Source organism: Anser brachyrhynchus, assembly GCF_964034855.1.
Source record: "Anser brachyrhynchus genome assembly, chromosome: 26".
NCBI lineage: Eukaryota > Metazoa > Chordata > Aves > Anseriformes > Anatidae > Anser > Anser brachyrhynchus.
Window position 1 is genome coordinate 5,157,519 of NC_137719.1, and position 24,362 is coordinate 5,181,880.

Sequence of the window (24,362 nt, forward strand, 5' to 3'; positions counted from 1 at the left end):
CAATTAAAGGCTTAATTGCTTCAGATTTCTGTTCAGCAACAAAAAAAAAAAGTCTCTCACTTAAAAATCTCTCGTGAATATCTGAGGCTCTAAATTCAGAATTAGCAAGTAACCCTTCGACGTAATGAACAGTGCTGAGTCTCAGCGGAAAAAGTACTTCTGAAGGACCCTTCCCTTCTTAGCCAAAGGGCGTGTTTTCATTTTAACATCAGTTATGAAAAATATTTATCAGCTAGATAAATGCCTGGCAGGCAAACTTTTTTTTCCAAGAAGAAATAATAAAACTTTTAGTTCAGTTATGCTGTTGGCCATTTCATCCATCTGGGACATGGCCTCGTTTTAAAGCGTGGAAAGAGAATTACGAATTACATTCCTCGGTTGTGCTCCCAGACTTGGTACCTACTTGCAGAACGGTTTTAGGATCAACTAAGTGATACTGTGGAAATAACAAGCTACAGCTCTCAGAAAGGGCTTCCTGGCAGATTTAGCACAGACTCCAGGCTATGCAAGGATAAAAGCAGCAGACTGGACTTCCAACAAGCAAGCTGCTCTTAGGTCGCTTCCAAAACCTGCAGATGCATGAAAGCCATCAGCAGTGGCAGAACCAGAGCAGCCTCCCGTTTGTCAGGGCATCACAAGGCAGTGCCATCAAAAGAAAGGGACTGTCTGAAGCCCTTCTGTGACGTTTTAACCACCAGGAAGCCTCCCAGGTGAATCCTACACCACCTTCTGGTAGCGGAGTCTGTAAGGAACGTAAACACCGGACTTACCAGAGGAGAAAACGAAGGAGGGATGGAATGATAGAGATCAAAAAACAACTGAAGGGTCGAAGAATCCAAGAACGCTGAAACAGAACGGAGCACTTTACTGACAACACAGCCTTATCCTGCTTTCCACACCTAATGCTCATCTGTCCAGATCAAGAATGGCGTGCATACTTGTCACATAAAGGACTACGCTCAAAGAACATTTCCAAAGGATTTTACATTGTTACATAATTAAATTGGCTTTCCCAGAAATAAAGTAAATCCATTGCTACTAAGATAAAATTACAGGATAATATTTTTAAAAAGCAATTTGTAAAACTGCCTGCAAAATGACTGGTGAGAAAAGCAAAGATATAAAGAACGGGTCCTGAGTTATTATTTTTATATGTATATATATGTATGTATGTATGTATTTTAAACAATTTACTGTTTCTTGAATGGCAGGTTAAAGACTGAAAGGGTAAAGGAGCGTTTGTACAGCTCATGATAGGCAGCTCACACTGGACTGCATCTGTAAGCACGCTAAGGAAAAGCTGGACTTTACAACTGGCATTGTATGCAGAAGTTTAAGTAAAGAGAAGGCTTTATCAAGTCACCCCTACTTTCAGCTGATATGCTATAGATTAGCCCTCTTCCTCCAGCAAGGTTACCTGATCTCCAACTGGTTGGGATCTGCACCGTGCAAAGATCATCTGAGGACTCATCTGTTGACGTGCCAATGAAATCAAAGTTCAGGCAATTATGCGTGAGCTTTAGAAGCTGCATAAGCAGGCCGTGCTGGCTTTCATCATTCAGGTTCAGGTTCTTCCCAGAAGCCTATAAAATGCGGTGGATTAAAAAAGTGAAAGTAAAAAAAATCAAGTGATGGCTGAGTGTGAGACACTAACTCACCTTTAACAGGACACGGCAGTCCTAAGGATCATATGCCACAGGCACCAACCCCAGCTATCCCATACTTTTACAGACGTGTATATTTACATGCCTTGTCTTTACACAAGATGGATAAACTCAGTGCTTCCTTTTTCACTTGGTTTGCACCGCACAGCGGAGAAGCAGCCAGGCTTGCCAGCTTGCAATTATACCATGAGATTCACGAGATAAGGAAATTCTTATTAAGGTTAAACAGAAGAATACATTTTCTGCTTGACAAGCACTTAACAGCAGGGAATCCTGTTGCTCCACCTAACCCTCATATGGAAATGAGCACGTTCACTTTTGTTGCACAGCTGATCTGTATAAGCCCTGCTCCAGTTACAGTGCTCTGCTACGGACCGGGAGAACACGAATGCTCTCAAGTAACACAAAGCTCGATGGCCACGAACCACGAGGTCGTTTCACTGCAGCTTAAATGCAGCACTCAGGTCCGCGCTCCAGGGACAGGCCAGCCTCTCTGTGCTTTGTGTCACTGCTCTGGGCCTGAAACAAAGCAAACCTCTTCCAGCTGAAGTCTATTGCAATTAACATATTGCATCGCACTGCCACTGCCAAGACCCGTGCCAACGGTCACTGGAATGTCTTCCTCACTCCCTCCACAAAGACTCATTCTTCTGGCGCTGCCTAGCTGCATGTGTTTTATGGATGCTGCTACAAACGTGCCCACAGTTTGTAGCAGCCCAATCCATCACCCTCCCTCCCCACTTAAACGATCACCTTGGAAACTTCTGCTTTATATAGAGAAGCTTGAGAGAGCTACTATTAGATAAAAGAGCTAACTCGGGTGGTAGGTGTTTAATCACAGGAAACGAGGATGTTGCAGGAGACAACAGAAAACATTCCCACCTGCCTTAGGCTGCAGCATCCCAAGAAACAAAAGCAGGACGATTAAGGGTTAGGGCGGAAAACCAGAGGCTTCCTCCTCAGACAAGCCGTGTATTTCAGGCCTCTGAGTTCCCATGGTCACAGAGCAACAGTAGTGCTGGCAATAGCTTGGCCAGAGCTACTCGAATAGGAGAGCAGTAGAAGTGCAGTGCTGGGGACAGCAGGCTAACAAAGCCTGGCTCACGCCTCCTGGCTGAGCACGGGCACTTGTGGGAGTTTCTCCAGCCAGTCTGGGCATTTCTAAGGACGCTGTCCTGCCACATAAATACACGCAAGTCTGCACCACAGTCCTTTCCCCAGCTGAGCCACCTCCCCAGGTGCTTTGTTCCACAGAACTGGAGGAAGCCCATTACTTCTGGGACCTCTAATTGATCATCAAATGCATCTGAAATAAGCCATCGAATTCAAATTCCTGGAGCTGTTATGGTTCAGGAGGATGGGTGCACCGGGAACAAAAACCAGCATAACTGTACAAGCCTTGCTTCCTTTGCAAACCAGGATATAAAAAAAAAGATCAAATTACACCCACATACCTACCTCTATTACTGAGGGAACCAGGGCTGCTCATTTTGAAAGATCTTTAAAATAAAACGTGCTTTGCACTCTTGTGCTATTTGTCAACTTTGACACTTCGCTCAGCTGGAAGGATAAAAGTTGAACTAATCCAACCTGCGCAACTGCCGCTACGTTTACTGGAGTGGGCTCCCCCATAAAGTGCTACTATGGAAGGCACCCTTACAACCTTCAGAGATGAGCTTCTTAGAAAAGAAATGTGATGCACAAGCAAGAATTTTCTTCAGATACTCTGCCTGCTAACAAAACATACACGTGCTACTGCAGCTGGAATATTGTCATCTGGTTCCAAGGTAAGTTTTCTGAAAGCAAGTCAACTTGTTCGATAATTAGCATAAGATAAAAACACGGTGAACAGAAGACAGCCTAATACTTATCACATGTAAACAGATCAAGGACGATCTTCAGTCCTCTCTTCACTTACTAAACACATCTTCACAAGTATTTTTTTCTCCCACCATGTGGGTTTTAAACTGAAGTCAAAAACAAGGACTTATTCTACAGGAAAACTCTTGGCCAGTATTGCAGATCAAAGACATCTGAAGCGTAAAACAAACATCTCATCTCTCTCCTGATTTTTTAAGCCAGGGAAGTTTAACCCAAGCCTCATGGTGCAGGCACATAAATTCAAACAAAATCTTTGAAAATATTTACGATATCTCCATATTTGTGTGTTTTTTTTTTTCTTTAATATAATCCTCAAAGTTTTCCTGAACGGCAGCTTCAGAACATTGGCTTTTAGAACAAGAGTGCTCATTCCGAGAGTTTTATTATAGGGAACTTCAGCCCAAAGCCTGTCACCCCAACATGCAGCCCCCAAGAGAGGTGACGAACGACAGTTTCCTTACCTGTTTCAGTAAATTGCATGACAGTGTGAAAATATCAAATAAAGACGAATCTCGGAAGGAAGAGGCTATTTTCCTGTGCTTGGTCAGTGGATGAGTAGTGTCAGCCTGAGCAGAGAGAAAACCAGCGCTTAGAACTGATGTGCACAGCTGGAACAAGACTGCAGAACATGCAGGAACCCTACGGTAGCACTGGGACATCGAGGTTTCCCTCTCCAGAGTGACATTACACCAGCTGCCTAAACCAGGGGGATGCATGACCACTGTGGTAGGTGTTGTGACTCCTCCACTGCCCTCAACTCTTCCACAGATGAAAGCATACGGCTGCTTTACAATGGAACGTTCCACCTAAAATATTTACGACACGGTTCCACTCTATCCCTGATAGAAAGCAGGGCTGGTCTACTCTCAAGTTCAGTGAAATCTCTTCCAAAGCGGGGTTAAAGGGAGTGTTTTCAACAGACCTTAATCATTTAGAAACCTGAACACTGCTTTCTGAAGTGCTCTGAACTCCTGAGAGTCAAATCCTACCTGAAGCCGTGGGGCAGACACACGGTCACCTACTAGCAATTATAAGGCCACTTACATATCCCCTCCTGAACCTGCACAGAGGAGAAGAAAACTAGAAGGAGAGTTAACCAGTGACAGGCAGTTTGGACTTTGTCATATCTATTATGAACTCCAGTTCTGGACCTCTCACCGTATCAGAATAAAAAGATGCATGATCTAGGAGGCAAATACACACGAGATTGCCTTCCAGTGGATAACCAAGTCTTACATCAACTCAATCAATGCATTCTAACCATGGACTAAGGCTCCTGACAGCGCAGGTTACGTCACCTTGTAGGCTGCTTGCTGGAACGGGTAGAAGAGCAAAGCGATACTTCGTCTGTTTGAACACAGGCTGGTAAAATTCCACTTGCCCAGGCTGAGTTATTTGAAGGGCAGTCGGTTACCGCAGTGCATCTGGGGTGGAGCAGAAGGGCTTAGAGCCCAGCGGAGATGCACACGGCTTGGATCTCTCATCTGTTTATGCCTCTGTTCGCAACGAGGAGGATGGAGGCAAACACCCTCGTCTCGTCTTATCAATGAAAAAGAGAGGGCCTGCATCTCCTGAGAGCTGGTGGCAGATCGGAGCTGGACCTAAATCTGTCAGATGCTCTAACGGCTGAATTATCAGTCCTCAACCGACGCGATTAGATTTCAGGGTCTTTAAGGAAACGAGCGTTATTCGCTGTCTCCATGGTCATTACAAATCTCACATATTTCTGGGCTTGCAGCAAACAAGCATTTCCCTTTTCTTCACCATGAGACCACATGACAAATCAGTGAGCTTCTACAACACATCGAACGCTCAGCACACCCCTGGGCAAGTCTGTGCACTGCTTCAGGAGGAAAACCGGTGCTCCAGAACAGTGACTGGCACGCTATTTTACGTGTGCTGAGCTTTTAAAGCATAAGCGTTAGTAAACAAAGCTCTAGCAAATTTTGCTCTCGTGCAATGTAAACGGAAGTTTAAATAACCAGAAAAAGCTGGAGGATAAGCCCCAGAAAATTCTTTTTTTTTTTTTGCTACCTACGTGTACATGACCCCGCTCCGATGAGTGAAAACACTGGCAGAGCTATTGTTTTGCAAGTAGTGGCAGTTTTAAACATTCCAAGATGAGTCACTGCATCCAGCCCCGTGCAATGGCTGGCACACAGCGCATTTAGGGATGAGTAGTAAACTGTGGCAGATCTAATATCCACAGTATTTGATCAAAAATCTCTTCCTAAGTCTTTAACTTCATCGCCTTTTTTTTTTTTTTTAAGTATCAATCTGAAGAGGCTCTGGAACTGAAGGAGAGTTTCTGCAATCGTTCTGGTGTGAGCAGAAATTGTAGCCCTGTACAGAGATGCTGGCAGAGGCATGCTAACTGACAGAGGTAAGCAGACTTGCTTCCACCATTTACGCACGGAAGGGAAGGACCAGCTCTCTGTGGAGATGAAGTGAGGATGGACAACAGGTTGGGCAAGGAAATTGTCACAGTAACGAGACGCGGCGTGAGAGGGAGGAGGGCTACAGGTTGGGATTTACAGATCAGGCCAGGCTTAAAGAATGAACTCAAATTTAAGTCTGAAATGGATGCAGAAGCCATTCAGATTACAGTGCAGGGCTTGGGAAGCTCAAGGGTGCTGAAATTCATCAATTCCAGCACGAGAAATCAGTGTTTTGGCCTGGCCGGGACAAAACCTCCTCCAGCATCTCCATTCGTGGAACTGTAAACGATTTGTAATCATCTTTCAAATCCCACACAAGGATCTCTCCATTCCGATGCCAGGATTAGTCAATTTATCAGCAAAAATAAGAGATTAGCTTCCTTAGTAAGATATAAAATACACAAAATCTGGTCCTCTTCGCAAAATTAGAGATAATTACTCAGCTGGTAACCCTTACAAAGTAACTTCTTAGGGCAGTGGTAGCCATCAACGGTGCTATGGCAAAGTCTGTGTCCGTGATTAAGAAAGTGATGTAAGATAGCACCAAGAAAAGCCACTTATTCCGGTTTTCAAGATAAATACTGGGAGGCAGAATCACATTAGAGGGAGATGCTCCTGCATCAACAGAGCAGTACGCCTTGCTGCAGCCAGCACCGCTGGGTGCTCAACCCTGACGAACTTTTGTTGTCTGAGAACTGTCTGCTGGGAACACCACGGAATTTAGTGCTGGATGAAAAGGCTGCTTTAAAAATCTCCACAATTTGACAAATCCTCTTTGTTTTATCTGCCTGGTCAGAGGAAGGGATGCTACGTTCACTTCTTGGCACAAGAACACTGTGAGCTGAAACAATGCACGGGGGCTGACAACGGGAGGTGCTAACGATGCCCTCATGTCTGGGACTTGGTCCTCACTAGGTAGGCTTGACTGACTGTGCAGCATTGTTCCTTCCTTTTGGGTCTCAGAAGATTACACCCAAGAATGAGAGAAGATGGAAGATGCCAGTGAAACGACACAATTCCTCAGGACAGGAGGTTTCAGCATCTTACCACAGAAGCAAATGATTGTGTAAAAAAAAAAAAAAACAAACAAAAAAACCAAACCAAAACAAAACAAAAAACACCCACAACAACCCAAAACACCCACTACACAACACCCCCCTACAAAAACAACCGCCAAAAATAAAACCAAACAATGCACAGACACAGCAGGACACAACAATATGAATGAGAAAATTGGACACTTACTTCACTGAGGAAGGCTGTAGCACTTACTTGATTAATTTCATTAGTTAGTTGGGACAGGATTGTCACTCCTATGATGCAGTGCTCTACACTATCCTGAGGAAGGAGAGGACAGGGAAAGGAGTTAGCAGTGGTGGGATGTTTTCTTTGAGCTTCACAGTCGTTCAAAGGATTCTCTGTTTGGAAGATTTCTAGACACGTTTCTCTACTAGAAATGATTTACCCTTGTAGTATTATGGCTGGGAAAAAGCCTAGGAGCAATACCAAACAGAATTTAAATGTGCTTTTGAAATACTTCATCTTATTAACAATGCAAAGGTTTCTAAAGAGTTTGGCAACATGAGCAAACAAAAACAGACTTTTTAGAAAAAATTGCTTAATCCACATTTTTGTGTTATATCCCAACCCTGAAAAGATTTATTTACTTGTTATTTTTTTAATCAGTTTGCTTAATTTTAACAGAGGCTGTGGTAAAATGTGCAAAAACGTTTGCGACATCCTGATGGTGCAGATGCCTCACTATTAACGTTGCCAGATGAAAACTCTGGGAAATAAACATTTCTTTTTAAACTACAGACCCTGAAGAATATGAGTAGCAGCTGACCAAGATTCTCCGCACACCAGCCCTACGACCCTACAGCTGAAAGGACACCCTATCTTCCAGTGAAGGGAGTCCATTCTTCACAGCCTTTTCAGCCTCTGGCTTCACTTGAGACTGCCAACAAGGGCACAATTGTGAAACGAGTCTGTTACAGATACCTCTTCGCTAGAAATGGCATTTCATTTATCAAATGGTTTAAGAGGAACAACCTGTATTGTTCCTTTGCCCCAGTTTCTGCTCTGTAGCTAATAACTTTTTTTTTTTTTTCCACCTTCTACTCAAATTGCCCTGATCTCTTCTCCAATTCCAAAGACTGAACTCACCTGAAATATAGAAGTTTAAGAATATTTAGGCCTGGAACCTTGGTCACTTCTTTACTGCAGCCATCTCTTGATAACAGCCTTCGTATTTACATTGTATCTACACAGAAGCCACTGGAAAACCTTGCTGAACCCATGGCTTAAGAAAATAACACACCCTCCTGTCCACTGGTAGCCAAAAGAGGTAACTTGAGCAAACAGGAACGGAAGGGAGCATGATCTTTAAATCACTTAACACCTTTTAGATGCTACTCACTGCAAACATAATCTAAAATTCTCAGAATTAAAGCCTTGTATACTACGTATCTGCTTTTCCACGCTTGGAATTTCTGGTTATTTCATTCCCTTCTGCTGTATTCCTCCAACTTCCCATTTTGGTTAAAATTTCAGAGCAAATAAATCAGCATCCCTACTGTTACAGGAAGTTCTGATCTCTCTGGAACTCAGTTTCAGTTTGGGGAGAGCTGTTGATAGAAATGAAAACATTCTACCTGCATGGTCCTTTGGGTTGGGAACAAACCAGCACATAGGTCTATGAAACTACACCCAAGACTTCGAAAGAAAACCGTTCACAATAACATTTGTGGAATGGGCTAATTTTAAGCTACATTTTGTTATGGTAACTCAGATAAAAAGCCACTTGCATGACATATCACTGCAACAATCAATGGAAGGAAGTCAAGCATGGCACACACTGCCCTTGCAGACAATAAGCTCATGTGTTTACCATTCTGCACCGACCAGCACGGTATATTTAAGTTTGAGGGCTTTAAAGGAGAGTTGTGCACCTGGAACACTAAACTACTTTTCTTACCGTTGAATACTAATGCTGGCAGTTCCCAGAAATAAATCCCCGTCCCACCAAGCTTTAAATTATGGCAACTGGCAGGATAGGTCAGTTTTTAGCTTCTCAGCCATAGGAGTCATTACTCAGCCAAGGACAGAAGATGAAATATTGGACAGAGGATACTAAGGTGCAAAACGATAATTGAAAATACATGAACTTCCAAATCCCACAACACGTGTATTCATCTTAAATCCTGACCTGTAAAAACCTTGTGACATCTGTAATCACGTTCCTGAAGACATATTCATCCTTCTGACAGTCAAACCAGCCCAACTTTGTGATCCTGGCATACAACTGGATTAGTGCCTGCGTGACAAACGTTGCCAGCTTTGGCCTAGTGGCAAGGTAGTTGAGCACATAGTTCCCTGAAACACAGAGAAGAGGTTTATCTGTAGGCAAAAACACTGCAGCTGGAGCCGGGATGTTAACACTGTTAGGAAAAAGTATCTTTCCGAAAGCTGTTTCAAAAAAAAATCCAAAAAACAATCATCACTGCAGACAGATGAAAACACTGACCTTCTATTTGTGCTTTTCTTTAAAGCACTAGAGCTGTGGAACAAATCCGGGAGGAGGTTAGAGAAAGGTATTAGTTCCTCCCCAAAACCTAACTAATTTTGTATTACCAGATTAAATCCAGTCCTCTGAACGCACGTGTAAATAGGAAGAAAAGCTGAAAAGGTTTACAAGACCTCTCCTCAGGGATGATCATTTATCACATCATTTCTAAAAATGAAAGCAGTCTGAATGGCATTCAGGCTTCTTCCTTGGAGGAGAGGAAGCATCCGTCATTCTCCAGGAAAGAGTGCTGTGACAGACTGACTGCTCCCCTAGGAAATACTCCAAATGATATTTCAGAGAGCCATAAAGGATTTTCAGTTTTGAGAGCATGTCCTCAGAAGGGGAGAGCACCATGCATATTTTACCTTCCAGAGAAACGTTACAAAGATTTATTCACAAGCCACAGGGCTGTCATTCCCTCACATCTGGAAGAACTCTAGATCTTCAGCCTTGAACTCTGCTAGCTAATAACACAGAAGATGCCATCTAAGAAAAACGTTTCTTTTCACTCCACACCTTAGGATGCCCAAACAACTGCAAAACACAGTAGGTTGCAGAAAGCCTCCCACTCGTGGATGAAAGTGTGCACAACAATCATTAACGTTCATTTGGTAAGAAAAATTAAGTCTTATACTTACGAATATCTATTCGTTGTTCCAATGGTAAAGGGTTGTTTGTGCGTGACACGAGCTTCGTAAGGCATGTAGCTGCCAATAGCTGGGAGTAGGACGACTGTGAAGAAAAAAAACAAACAAGAAGTCATTTATTGCACATTTCAGAACAAGGAGATCAAGCAGCAGTGCTGAACGTTAAGCTAACTGCTCGCTGGAAATTTGAGTTTACGACATTAGTTTAATTGTTAAGTCTAAATCCTCTCCATAGTGTTTATTCTATGTTTTTGCAGACACTAGAGTAAACCAAAACACTTGAAGAAAGTGCTCAAGAAAGGAAAAGCTTATGAAGACAGGAAGACAATGGAATTGAACACAAGCAGAACCCGAGCAGAACCAGGCTGCCTCCAGGAACACAAAACAGGGCAGGCAAGAGTTGTACCTGCTGCACTGTGGGACAGGGAGTGCAGTACCTGTTACAGGGTATTTACGTGAATGGAATAACATTGGGAAAAATAAGCACTCCTCCCTCCAAACAAAAATCCTGCAGGCTTTATTCTGGCAGCTTTCAGGTAGCCCTGGTTCCTTAAAACTGCAAACCTGGTCAAATTGCATGAAGTCAGCTAAAACATCATGCCCAAAAAAGGCTATTAGCACTCTGAGTCATAGCAGTATGATCCTATGCATTAAAAAGCACTTATGACTTCCACTTGATTACTAAATACAGGTTCAAATGTATTCCTTATGGAACAGCACACAGACTGGTGAACTGTAACCTAATTCAGGGACGCAAACGGTGGCATTCAACCCCAAAAACCCTTGGCTGCAGCCGATTCCACCAATTACAGCCTGGGAAATGGCAAGGATTTTGCTGGCTAATTTCTGTAATATGTAGCGGTATAGAAAGCACAGCACCTAAGATGCAGGAAATCCATTTATTCCAACACTTCCAGGGACTGTCTGGTACAGAGCAAGTCAGAGCCCAGATATGATGAGAAAATCCCTCAATACATTGGCAAGGGTCAGAATTGCAATAGATTATAGAGAATGACACCAGGCTTTACAAACTCCCCTAAAAAAAAAAATCATTTCTCTTCATGTAAACTAGTTGCTAGCTCCCAGCAGAAGAGTTTCAATTCCACTTGTTTCGAATTCATTGGACTTCACATTTTTCACTCAAAAGAAATCCAAAAACTTATAGAGAATTCCTTATAATAAAAAAACAACTTTGCTTTGTACAAGTTTGCCAAGCCTGTTAAGTGTCACTCTTCTCCCCCTCCCTTCACCACCTCCTCCTCCTCCTGGAGGACTGATTCTTTACGACACGCTGCTTAACGTTTCCTATTTTTGTGAACAAGCTGATCGATAGGAAAGCTGGGTGCACATTCTGCCAAAAATCAGATCTTGAAGGATCACGTGGCAAAGCAATTAAAAAAAAAAAATAATTTATTTCTGCTGGAACAAAGTAAAAATCAAATGGTCACTTAAAAAGAAGACAGCTAAGAGGTTAGGCAGACTTTACTGCTGGTGTATTCTGCATCCTACTGCTGGCATATTCCGGTTACTCTCAGATCCAACACTTTCTTTGGCAGAGATGTCCACAAACAGAGATAAAGCCACTCGAGTGCACTGGGTGTGCAACATAAACCCTGCATACCACAGCCTGGGGCCAGCACCCACACCACCGGGGTCCCTTTTGAACATTTTTTTTTTGTTTTACATACACTCCCTCTCTCGAGAAGAAGCTGGCACTTGCTCAGGCAGTCTGGGCTGTTGGTGAACTCAACCAAGGCTTTCTCTGCCTGGAGCCGTGTCGCAGTGTCTGTGGTCTCATACAGCTGCTTGCACAGGTTCTCTAGCTGGGCTAGGCTCTGGAACAGAGAGAAAAGTGAATCAGAAGCGAGGTTTTACAGCTTATTTACGCAATAGTTTAACCCAGGTTGTTATGTACATACACACACGTGTAATTTTACCTTTTGCAAAAAGCAAGGAAATCTCCTAAATGCGTTTAACCTACTAAATTAGCAGCTCGGGAGTTTCACAGCCACCTCTTACGCCACACACAGCGCCTCGTCGCCTCCCCACCACTGCCTGGCCCTAGGAGCAGGAGCTCGTGCCCAGGGTCTGCTCTCATCCTGCCCGAGGGCACCGCAGCGTACTGAAAAACCACCCTCACGTCTCGTTTTTCCTCTCATACAGCAGCAAAACCCTCGTGAGCCTGGTTTGCATTCCCTCTGCAGGGCACCGTAACAGACTCCAGCATCCCAGGATGCTGGAAGGATCTGACATTCAATCTTCTCCACTACACACGCCAAAACGACCTAAAGCAGAAGAGAATAAATGAACAACGGGACGGATGCCTTCGAGCAGCGTCTCCGCGAACGCATTAGGAGGAAATAAAACCACCGGGCGGATTCTGTGTGTGCTCAAGCAACTGGAAAATATTCGCCATAAACTGTGATCCGGGCAGATGGTTTCCCCCAGTGGAATCTTAGGTGTCCTAGTTTAAAAGTGGCTTCGCAGATGGATACGAATCCTCCCTCGGGTTCTTGCTGCTCGATTAATACACAGGTATTTTCAGCGCCTTCTTGTACGAGTGCAGCATCTCCCCACCAAGAACACCCAGGCCTGCTGCCAAGACGATCATCAGGTAAGAGGGAGCGTTACAGGAAACGCAAGGAGGGACGCTCTGCAGAAGTTTCTGTACCTTGTGCCATATTCAAGGGTTTTGTTTGGTTTAAAACGTAACTCGATGGAAAATGGTGCCCTGTCAGCTTCGCTGCTTCAGAGAAAATAATCGGTGCACCAAGAACAGAAGCGCTGGTGAAGGAGAGCCATCTGATCAGGAGTCCAGGAGTTCTCTTTTGGGGTTAACGCCACTCGAGAAAGCAGAAACACCCTCAAAGGGCTGTTTATACAAAGCCCAAATCAATCTTTTATAATGACTGCAAACACATCCTTCTAGGAGCGTGCAAACGAGGGCGGACGAATCCAGCTGCAGGCGTCTTGTCTCTGCAGAAGGCAGCACGTCCCAGCATCTCCCACTGCCCTCCAGTATCGAGCGCGCACTGCCCCAGAGGAGGCACTCCCTCCGGTGATTTCTCCCTGGCTGTTTTTTCCTGGAGGGATACACAACCTGTGACAGATAACTGGAACCGTCTCACAGCCCAGCCCAGGGCAGCGAACAGGGCGATGGGTTTTTGGATCCCAGCCTCGTGCTCAGTGGTGCACCAGACCCGAGCGTGCCAAGCACCACGCAGACGAGCTCAGCGGCGCAGCGCGCACCGGTTTGCTTTTGGGAAAACCAAGAGCCAAAGGCTTCAGCTCTGCACAGAAAATCCTTTGAAATCTAGATAAACGTACACTATTATAAACCACATTAACTACAGGCAAGCGTTTGTCAGCACTCACGTTTTCTCATAATGGATCCATTTTCATTACAAATCCACTTTTAGCTATTTAAAACGAGGTGGCAATATTTACACACAGGAGGTGCCTGCTTACGTGCACCTCTTCAGCACGAGGACGATACCAATTCCTCCAAACATCCCAAATCCTCACAACCACTTATTTCTGGGAATCTTCCCGAGCAAGTCTACCATCCGCCTGCCTTGTCCTCCCCCGAACAGGAGGAAATACCCATACCTGGGGTGGAAAAACCCAAAGGGCTAAGGGTATTCAAGGGCAGCCTGCAAACCTTCCCTAGGTAATGAGCACGTCTGGGGGACAGAAGTCATTCTGCTGGCAGCGCCCTTGGCAATGAAAGGCTTTCAGGAAAGCATCGCGGCATCCCTCGCGCCGGCGTTTCAGCCCTGCTGAGAAAACGGGACAAAGAAACTAAAAACAGGGGAGAAAAGTCCCACGAACGACTCTACTTTTTCTGCTGCAAAGGAGCTGGGAAGCTGGTGGCTCACGAACGGCTCGCGGGGAGGCGTCAGCCTGGCAGCACCACGAGGACCCAGCTGAGCGGCAGCGATCTCGAGCGGAGCTGACACCTTCGGAAAGAAACGTCTGTTTGGTTTTGTTTTTTTTTTTAAGAGCTCTTTGCACCGAGTTTTACACCACCCTGCATTAACTCCTCGAGCAGCTCGGGCAGAGGATTTGCCAGCAGTGAGCACTCCTCACACCTCCGGCAGCGATCCCCCGCGGCAGCCGGGGGCTCGGTGGCACCAACATGGCTCCTTTTGTTCGGCGCTGGCCCCGACAGAACTCCCTTGTTTGTGCGGCGCATGATCCGTGCCAGCCTCGGTGCGCATCGCGATCCGTTAACTCCCTCGGAGCCACGGCAAGCGCTCGGCCTGCGGGGCTCAGAGCAAATATCTCCGGCAGCTCCGCGGAGAGCAGACGTGGGTGCTGCTCCCGGCGGGTTCAGCCACGCACCCGGGCCAGGTATCAGCACGCTCTTAACGTCACGGCTCCTGCCGCTCCGTGTCCCTCCTCCTGCGTCCCCGTGCGGACGATCCTCCAGCTCGCTTCGTGCTTCGTCCTCGCGCTGTCCCCCAAAACGCAGCTGCAGAGGCGGCTGCAGGACACCGAGTATTTTAGGGCTCACAGAGGAATACCAAAGCCTACGAGGGCAATTCAAAGGGCGAGCTGGGGTCCAAATGCAGAACTTCCACCCATTTTCCAAGGCTGCGAAGGGTCATTTCGTTTTATTTTTCTTTAATTGGCTGTGCTCAAACACCCCAAAACACTCACGACAAGCTGTAATCCAAGCAAAGCGCTCTGACGACAAACCTTCGGGCACCCTTCTCAGGGACATCCCACCAAGAAGCTTATTTTCTCCTCCTGTGCCTTAACCTGCCTGTCCCACTGACAGGCAGAGGCACTGAGCTGTTGACACCACATTCCGGGTTTGCACCGCTCCATTTTCAGCACGTTTCAATATCGCAGCGACGAGAGCAGCGCATTCCCTTCCTCTCCACCACGGGGGGAGAACTCAAGCTACCTTTGCATCCAGCTCCCAAATGCCACGGACGGTCGGGGCAGCAAGGAGGTGGGGATTATTTCACTACAGAGACCGGGCTATACCTACTCCTCCAGCCAAGATAAAAAAAAAAAAGAAAAAAAAGGCATTTAGTGTAACGACTGTGCAGGGCAAGAGCCCTGCGCGTTGCAGATAAGCACCAGAGCATGAGACAGCAGAGCACGGGGCACGCGGAAACGCCCCGGCACCCTGCTGGCGCTGCACGCCAAGGGTCCGAAAGGCGAGGCAAAAAGAAGCAAAAGCACCAAAAGCAATCACAACTAACCCAAATTTGAGTTTTTTTTTTTTTTTACTCTTTTCAGGACAGACAGCTCGGAAAGGGCTCTATAAAGCAAACTTCAGGAGCCGGCTGAGAAGCCGGGTGCTTGCACCTAGAGCCATCGGGGCTGGGACCTGGGACGGCGCTTGGCCACCAGCAGTGCTGAGTCTTGGGGACAGCCCCGACCCCAAAACCCCCCCCTCGTCGCTGCCTCCCAGCCTCCCCGACTGCTCCGATCCGCTCCTCTGGTGGCGGCACCGAAACCCGAGGATTTTTGTTCATGTTAACGCGCATTGGTGCACCCAAAGTACTTCTGCGGTAACGAAAACCCTCCTGGTCCCATTTCTCTCAGACTTCGCACCGTACCCAGGCTGAACAACAAGCAGCCAGCTCCCAGACAGGAGCATTTATCTTAAACGCACGCTTAAAAGCCCCAAGCTGCCACCGTACTCCTCACGGCAGCACTCACATCAGCTTCCTCGGCTCGGAGCTCAGCACGGGCTGCCACCATCTGCCCGCCCCTCCTGTGCGCACACACTTTTTCCCCTTCTGAAGTCAAGACCCAAACAATCCCGACACTTTTTCCTGACGTCCCCGGGGAAGATTTTATCCCAGCGTGACGTCTGGATGTGTTCAGTTACGTTTTGCTGGCCCGCAGAGCTTTAAATAAGCAGGTTCAGGGAGGGAAAGCAGGGTGGGAAAGCAAACAGAGGTCATCAACACCCCCGATACAAGCGCTGACCGACAGTGCGGCGTTTGGGCTCAAATCATCCTCGGACGACTGCTGGACACGGGGGCCAGGCAAACAAGCTGTCAGCAAATGCTTTTCCCATACAGCCTTTACAGTTTCCGTTACAGAGATCGGTTATTTTTTAATTTAACGTTAAATATTTTAAAAATTTAAACGTCGTTTTGGATTATTTTATAATCCGTTTCTCCAGCCAACCTGTGCCGAAAAAACAACTGACTCAGGGTGCCAAAAATAAAGGAGAGAGAATCTTCTCTTGTAGGTCAATTTACTGCGGCTATTTATAATTAAATATTTGTGCCGCTGCAAACGGAAGTCAAATAAGTTTGCGTCCCTACAAGAAAACAAAGCCACACGACAGAAACCCCACCAGCTTTTGCTCCATCCCCCCAGGTTGCAGCACAGCCCTACCAGGGCAGGATCCACAGGAGGATCCCAGCCAGCACAACACGGAACGCACGACATTTTACCCAGACGTGATTGTTTTGTACGCAGAAGCAGCGTTTTTCACCAAGGGAACGTTTATCAGAGCCCACCCAACTCGACAAACGATTAGCACAGCTTCCACTCCCTTTCCTCCTGGCAGCAGGAGCTCGGAGGAAGTTTTGCTGCAGACCAGCGTCCTCCAGAGCCACCGGTTGTCTTCTCCGCTGGGCTCAGCACGATGTGTTCTCCTCCACGGGCGAGCGGGAACACCTATGAACCCTGCAACATGTTGCTGCTTATTTCTTTAATGTCAAACGCCGGGGAGAATTGAGTCTTCCTCTGTATATGGCGTCCCCTTTGTAAGATCTCGGCCTCAGATGCTTGCCCACCAAAAGTAGCTGTGAAGCTCAGAACACGGAAGAAAAGCAACCCATCAATCTTATTTATGCTACAAGCTGCAAATAAAACTCATCACTGCTCGGTGTTTTCCCCATGGTGAAGATAAACAACGTGTGATCATCTTTAAAATGATAAATACTACAAGGAAAACAACAGCTACCTGAAAGGAGTCCCCGGGGGACGGCTGTGGAATTGATCTTATATTACACGGTTGCTTAAGCAACGCTCTTTACATCCAAGGGCTGCAATAAGCTCTAGGCAGGTTTAGTTCAATAGAGTTTGACTTCGCCACGCTGACAGTTCCCATTTCAGAAAACTGAGGAACCGCACGCTGCGTTCGGCACGCTCAAGATGGCAGAGCCAGAAAGGAGGCAGGAGCGCGGAGCGAGCCCTGACGGCTCAGGGGGAGGAGGCGAGCAAGAGGCTCGCAGATGCAGACGTCTAAAATGGAGCATTTGGCTTAACGAGATCAAGCCAAACTTCGCTGCTGCCTGGTGGTTCTTCTCCTGAAGGATGCGCGCTGCTGTGATTCCTCCAGACGCACATTGTTTCCAAGCCATTCCTTCTTCCTGCCTTCTGGTTACTGACTCCCTGAGCCAGGGATCCTGCGACATGTTTCATACGGTTATTTTCATCCCAAGCACACTCAGCCGTTCTCGTATCCCCCGACCGATTCCCCCATATGTTATAATCGCAGTCAGCCCCTGCGAGCGCCGGGAAACCAGAGGGCATGCAACGAGATCTGTGTGTCCTTCATCACTGGGAGCATGCAACAGGCACCAGAAGCAGAGTCGCCACGTTCCCACCTCCAGCCTTGGCACCTCCGGGGGTGGGAAGGGGGCCACCATCCATTCCTGCTTTCCTTCGCAGGTTTTACAGCCAAGAAATGTGGATTTCTGTACTTGCCATATGCGTACGTACTTCTGAACGCTCATGTGGTGTTAAACGGAGCCGCGCAAGAGGCAGGGGCTGCGCACGCCGCTCCAACGCGGCACCTGAAGCCTGGGGTCCGATCCTGCGCCGGGTTTCGGAGCTGCAGACAGGAGCTGGCTCCCCCCAGTCCCTCGCTGGCTTCTCGGCGAGACCAGGAGGAGGGAGATGCGGTGAGCAGTCAGGGCTCGGAAGCGCTGGGATTTAACAAATGCAGCCGTGCAATGAAGATCCATCGCAGCAGTCAACGGGCCCCAGTGATTGAAGCGACTGAGGCTCAGAGAACGCCTCAGGTCACTCGATGAATGTCAGGTATTTCAACCAAAAATAAAAAAGCTTTTAAGCTGAGCGATGCAACTGTTAACTGCCAAGGACCAGTATGATGCACTCGGTAAGTACTCGTCACTGTAAAATCGAGGTCTCATGGCTCATCACCCTCATTTGTTAAGAGAATCTGAGCAATAAATTGCCCGTTTCCATTTATCCTACTAATAACAGAGAAAGCAAACTTACTTATGCCCTTCCAGCACATCTCACAAAGTTATTTATTGCAGCGGTATTTTCAGGCAGCTCCCCGCATCTCTCCGGGTATCAATAAAGCTCTCATTTCTTTCTCCAAGACAAATGGTCGTCGAGCCAGGCTGGAAGGGGATTTCTGTCGGGATTCAGCCCTGCCATTTTACTCCACGATGCTGCAGAGCGACTAGAGAAACGCTTCGAATTAACACCAGCATCCCCCTAACTCCTGCCACCACGCAGCCTCACGCGGAGACGAGGATGGCTTCCAGCCCAAGGAGCCTCAAGAACAGGAACGCGATTCCCTTAACGGCTGGGGAGACGCAGCTGAAACTCTTCAATATTCTCGTTGGGCGCAAAGAACGACTGCTGCATAATGTTAGAGGCTTAGCCACACACGTGGCTGCGCTTAGGGAGCTATCTGGTAGGAAGTTAGGAGGAAAAAGAGCTAGTGCTCAGCTTTCACACATAGGGCATGTCCTAAGTGAGCTGTCCTGAAGCCGGTCATACCTCTGAGGTATGACGACTGCACTTGGGCTCCATCGGGACGTCAGGTGCAGGCAGAATCCACGTGCGCACACACCCACAGCCATGAAATATTAACAGGAGGTTTGACAGCACATCAGAACTGGTTTTAAGGACAAAAGGCTGCGGTGGAAACGGGATGTGACCCCGCTTTTGGTGCTGACCAGCTGGCTGTGCTTATTTCACCGCGTCGGGGGGCTTGCACTTTTCACTTAATCCACCCCAAATAAGCTCACGAAGCTGGTGAACCCAGCTCCCAGCGCTGCTCCCCTGCGACGACACCTGGACCCGCTGCACGAGGTGCTGCGAACGCCGATAAAGCAAGGAGCCTTACGTCCTTCCTCTGCGCCTCCTCGCTGGCGCTACGTGCTGGAGCGAGCTCCGTGGCACCACCGCTGAGCTCGCCCAGGTACCAAGGGCGAAATCCGGTGTTTGTGCTGCCTGCAGGAGGACGAACTCAGCCCGCAGCCTGCCGAAATCAGCTACGCCTTAAAAGCGCCCAGGGGAACACAGAATCTCGAAACACGGGGTGAAGCTGGAGGTTTTCAGCCCCTCGTGCCACGCAGCCGCGGGGGTCTTTGCTCTGACCTCGGGAAACCCAAAGCAGATTTGGCATCTCCCAAGGCCACGGGCACAACACCGCTTTTAGCTGGGAGATGGAGGGGAAACCAGCCCGAAGGAATGGTTTCTTCTTCTCAGACAGGCACACAGTTTGAGCAGAAGTTCCCCGTGAAACAAGACGTAACATTTATTTATTGCAACCGAGTAATATTTAATTTCAAAACTAAAAAAAAAGGCAATAAAAACAATTACTAAACTCAAGTTGCTAAATTTCTCTGTCATAATGTTTGCCTGAGCGGTTTCATTACCTTTCCCCAAATGAAAAATGTTCAGGCAGCATCTTGGCTTCCCCTCCACGTGCAGCACTGAGCCTGATACGATGCACACGTTTTTTTTTTTATGCTGCTAATTGGAAGGTCTGACTCCTATGGAAAAGTGGTCACATATCCATCATCTCCTCTGAAGATTACGTCTAATTGTGCAGTGTTATTCACCGGAATACGTAATTTAGGAGAGGAGGGAAGCACCTTGTCGTAGAACAAATGGGAAAATAAAACAAGAGCAGAGAGCTCTTGGGTGAAAATATAAGAATAAAAGAAGAGCAACGATCCCCACTGACGCTGGTGAAGCTGTAAGGAGAGCTCCCCGGTGCTGTAATCCAAGCCCACATCTAGGAGCGGATAAATTACCGAATTCTACCCCAAGAAAAGCCTTTCTCCCCGTGGGAGGACCCGGCAGGGCCGCAAGCGAGGGCCCTGCAGTGCCCCAGTAAGCGCAGCACGCAGGTGCTCCTGCGATTTCGGAACAAAACCGGGCGGCTGGAGCGGCACCAACACCTCTGCTCCAACAATGGGAGCGTGAGTCACGCCTGCTTCTCCTCACCTTTTTGTTTATACGCCACAGCCAACACGCTGCTGCAGAAATCACACGGTTTCGACCTCGCTTTGTGAGAGCTGCGTGTTCCTCGTGCGGCTGAGGGCTTTTCGTCTGGCAAAGGCTGGCTGTTTCCTAACGAGCAGCAGCCAGGAAATTAGGAAACAGCAAGCACAGCACGCACGTGGGGCAAACGGGGTGCTGAAGGCACCGAGAAGGGAGAGCTGTGACCGTCCGGAGGAGCCAAACCTGGCTAAGATCCCCTCTACCTGTTGCTAACGAGCAGAGAACACATTCCAACAAGAAAGCTGCTTCGGGGCTGCCCAAACGCACCGTCCAGCAGCAGCAAAAATGACTCGAGCGCTGCAAGTTGCCTCCGAGTCGCCGGCTAAGCTGCAGCTACGGACATTATCTGCGGCTAAAAGAGAAACAACCGAATTAGCACTTGCCAGTACAGCGTCCTTGGACTGTAACTCCTGCAATCACCGCGTTCACAAACACCGAGCTGGCGATACAAGGGCACCGCGGCTTCAAACGGGAATCCAAAACACTCGGATGACACAGAAATAACATCCTTGTCCGGGGGGTTTAGCAGAGCAATTGAATCAGAACATTGGGCTGAGGAATAAACCACGTAAAAAGGTGCACTGAGGAACCACGCATGAAACAAAACGCCACCGCGGGCCTGACATAGATCCTGCGCAGATCCGAAGTTGTGAGTCCACAGGGTACGTGGACGCAGAGCTCATTTTAGTGGCAACAGATAAAAAAGGATGGAAAGGATTTAGAGCTGATCCCGAAGTGGAGGTATTTAGCAGAAAAATGGAGGCTTTTCCTTTCATAAACTGGTCTTACAACGTAAGGCACACGGGCTGTTGACAATCCGGTGACAAAATAAAGAGGTGAAGTGACACGTTTCTCTACCAACAAAAATCTTCCTGATGATCTTACCCAGTGGGCGACCGGATTTGTGGGGCTTTAGGTAGTCCGGAGCAAGAAACACCGCGCCAGCTGGGACAGGAGCCCCGACCCTTGGGGGCAGCAGCGGTCCTGAGACCTCAGAGGGACTCCTGAGACCACGAAGGTGCCTGGCTGAAGCCAAAAGGTTTATCGCCCTCTCCCTCCCGATACGTTCTCGTGTCCCGAGGCGTGACAAAGCCCGACAGCAGCGGGCTACAGCCCCTTCTCCATTCCGAGCCACAACCAGAGCGGTTCCAGCCACAGCCGGGATGCCAGTGAGCAGCACGGAACCGTCCACGGGATGCTTCGCCACCCTGCGTCTTTTACATCACTTTAATATCTCTAGAACAGATTGACTTGCCTGCCTGCCGCATCGGGAGAGAAACCTTCAAAACATCACCTTTTTGGGAAAAAAAATAATCCACCTTTTACAGAATTCAAGGTTTCCAGATGACAAGAAATCAAATCAAGCTGCCCTTCAAACTAGCAACGAGCTTACTTGACATTGGCGGGTAAGGACACATTTTGCCTATCCTATTCTTGCGAATATCTTGTTTTATTTTCTTGTTACTGTTAAGCATTCCTGTATAATTCATTATGTTAAAAGGAGAACTGTAAAAATTTATAAGTTAAAGTTCAGCTAGAAGTATTCCTGTATAATTTATGTTAAAAGGAGAACCGTAAAAATTTATAAATTGAAGTTCAGCTAGAAGTATACTTGTATAATTTATGTTAAAGGAGAACTGTAAACTTCACTTTAGAAAGTTCAGCTACAATTCTACATTTGCACTTGAAACTACCCACGTGTAGCAAGCAGAAAGAAGTGCAGTCACACTTTATAAGCTGTTTGAATGATCTCGGAGAAGGAAAAGGGCGAGAGCAGAGCATTAAGAGACAAACTGCACTTGTACCGCAGCGCCAACACAGCCCCAGCTCTGCCCCCAGCAGGGCACAGATCAGCACGCCGGACTCGCAGCGGGTGAGCCTCCTGCTCCCCCCATGAGCACCCGATGTGACGTTTAACCGGCACTGCTGCTGCTGCGGCTCCGTCTTGCACCCCGCGCCCACCCGCGGCACTCCAGTACCGCACGAGGTGCGGCTCCGGCCAGCTGCGAATGCCACGAGCACCAGGCAGGACGCAAACGTCGCCCCCCAGTACCCGAAGGCCAGGCTCACGAAGCGCGCCCCTCACCGAGACCTCGCACCGCCCGATTTGCAGAGCAGGGCGTCAAGCAGCAGGGCGGGGAGCTGGCGTTTCACCCCGACCGCACAACGAGCTCCCCCGTGGCGAGCCGCCACCATCTGAGCGGCAGGAACCTCGAACAAAACCTCATGTTTTGTCCTTGTGAATAAAGGGAAAGACGTCAAGCTCCTGCCGAGGTGCTCTGGGTAGTTCAGCGACTGCCTGCCAGCAGTACCTTTTGTGATTTCGTTCGAATTAACACACCCTAAGCTTAACCACCAAGAACCCCACCACCGGCTGCACGCACCTTGCAGCTACGTTGCCCATCGCAGCCGAACACACCAACAACTCGACAAGCGACAGATCCTCACGGTCTATTCCGCCTCTGAAGTTGTCAGAAGCGTTTACGTGCAGCTCCCCACCGCAGCCCTGAGCCCTGCGCTCACGGCACCGGGACAGGGAGATCTCCAGGGAAGCCAGGACGTCCCCACCACGCACCAAGCACCCGAGCTGCGAGGAAGGCCGCAAGCAACACCTTATCATTTAACGGCTTGTTTGTTCCGCGTGACCCCAAGGAAGTCAAGGCAGGACGCATCTCACGCCTGCGGCGCGATGCCGCGCTTGCTGGGCACGTTTAGGATTTTACACAGACCTGTTTGGCCCCCACATTTCCAGCTTACACCAACCAGAGCCGGTCACTCTTCCAAAAATCAGCCCCTTGCAGCTAAGTCGCACAGCCCTATCACCAGAAAAGCGTCACATGCTCCTAAATGTCTGCTTGAAACCACAGCTGAGAGAGAAGCAGGAAGACAAATTTACATTTTCACCAGCAATCTTAAGCAGTGAAAGTTCTTAAACTCTGCTTTAGCCCTTCAGGCTCCGAAGAACCACCTGCACTGCCCCCAGCCCCGGGCGACGAGGCATTATTAACAATAACAAAGTTCCTCAGCTACAGAGCAGCCAGCGTTCTCTTAAAATGATTAAAACGAACAAATCCCCCCTAATTGCATTAGCGCCGGCTATCAGAGGGAACACGGAACATCTTCTGGGTGGCTCGAGCAGGGAGAGGAGACGGGGCTGCTGCAGCCTGCCCTCGGGGCACGCGCCCGAGGAGCCCCGGCCGTGCTACAAAGCCCGACAAAAAGCAGCAGCTCCCCGAATCCAACGAAGGCTCTCACAGATTTGCACCAGGCAGGGGTTTCACCCCGAGCCTGCCTCTCGGCGGGCTGCTAATGAGCGTGAAAAGCCACCGAGAAGGCAGCTCCCACGCGGGCTGCTTCAAAACGCCGGCGGCTGGAGGCGAGGGAGAGCGAGCGGAGCCTTACCTGCCGCCGAGGAGTCCTCCCAAAATCGCTCCAGCCAGCAGGCAACAAGAACTGCTGCTGGTGGAGCCCCCAAAGCTGAAAAGGGTTTGTGCTTTTCTATTCAAAGCTTGGCTGCCGAGACCAAGAGGGACTGAGCTTCTGCTACCGCAAGCCTCGACGTTCCAGCCGGAGTCCCACTCTGCGGCTCCAGCGCCGAGCATCCAAGCAGCAGCGTGGCTTAAAGAAGTGCATAGTTAAAAAAAAAAAAGAGCCTAATTTGCAAAAGAAATGCTGCCAGCTCTATTTTTAGTCCGAGCAGTGCCTTTACCCTCCCCAGGCCCGGAGCACTCCCTTGGGCTATTCTGAGATAAATACAAGTCCTCCACGAGAGCTTGCAGCGCCTCCAATGACACACACGGAAGGTAAAACCTTGAACTAAAACAACTGAGAAAGTATTCTGAGCAATTTGCAGTTGGGCGGCGGGCTAAATCGTGACTCTTTTACCAAGCGAGGGCAAGGTTACAGAGAT

General features: G+C 48.2%; 1 protein-coding gene across 3 annotated transcripts in view; it reads right to left on the minus strand.

Moving 5' to 3' along the window:
- XPO7 (exportin 7) overlaps positions 1 to 24,362 on the minus strand; it is a 47,067-nt gene that overhangs the window by 19,668 nt on the left and 3,037 nt on the right. For 2 of the 3 annotated variants that reach the window (XM_080568600.1, XM_080568602.1), the window contains exons 2-8: positions 11,887 to 12,033; positions 10,190 to 10,283; positions 9,192 to 9,358; positions 7,229 to 7,321; positions 4,007 to 4,111; positions 1,418 to 1,583; positions 771 to 844 (exon numbers count right to left, since the gene is read on the minus strand). In XM_080568600.1, the coding sequence (XP_080424726.1) occupies positions 771 to 844; positions 1,418 to 1,583; positions 4,007 to 4,111; positions 7,229 to 7,321; positions 9,192 to 9,358; positions 10,190 to 10,283; positions 11,887 to 12,033 (846 nt within the window). The remainder of the gene's footprint in view (positions 1 to 770; positions 845 to 1,417; positions 1,584 to 4,006; positions 4,112 to 7,228; positions 7,322 to 9,191; positions 9,359 to 10,189; positions 10,284 to 11,886; positions 12,034 to 24,362) is intronic. The other variant, XM_080568601.1, reaches the window with a different exon arrangement.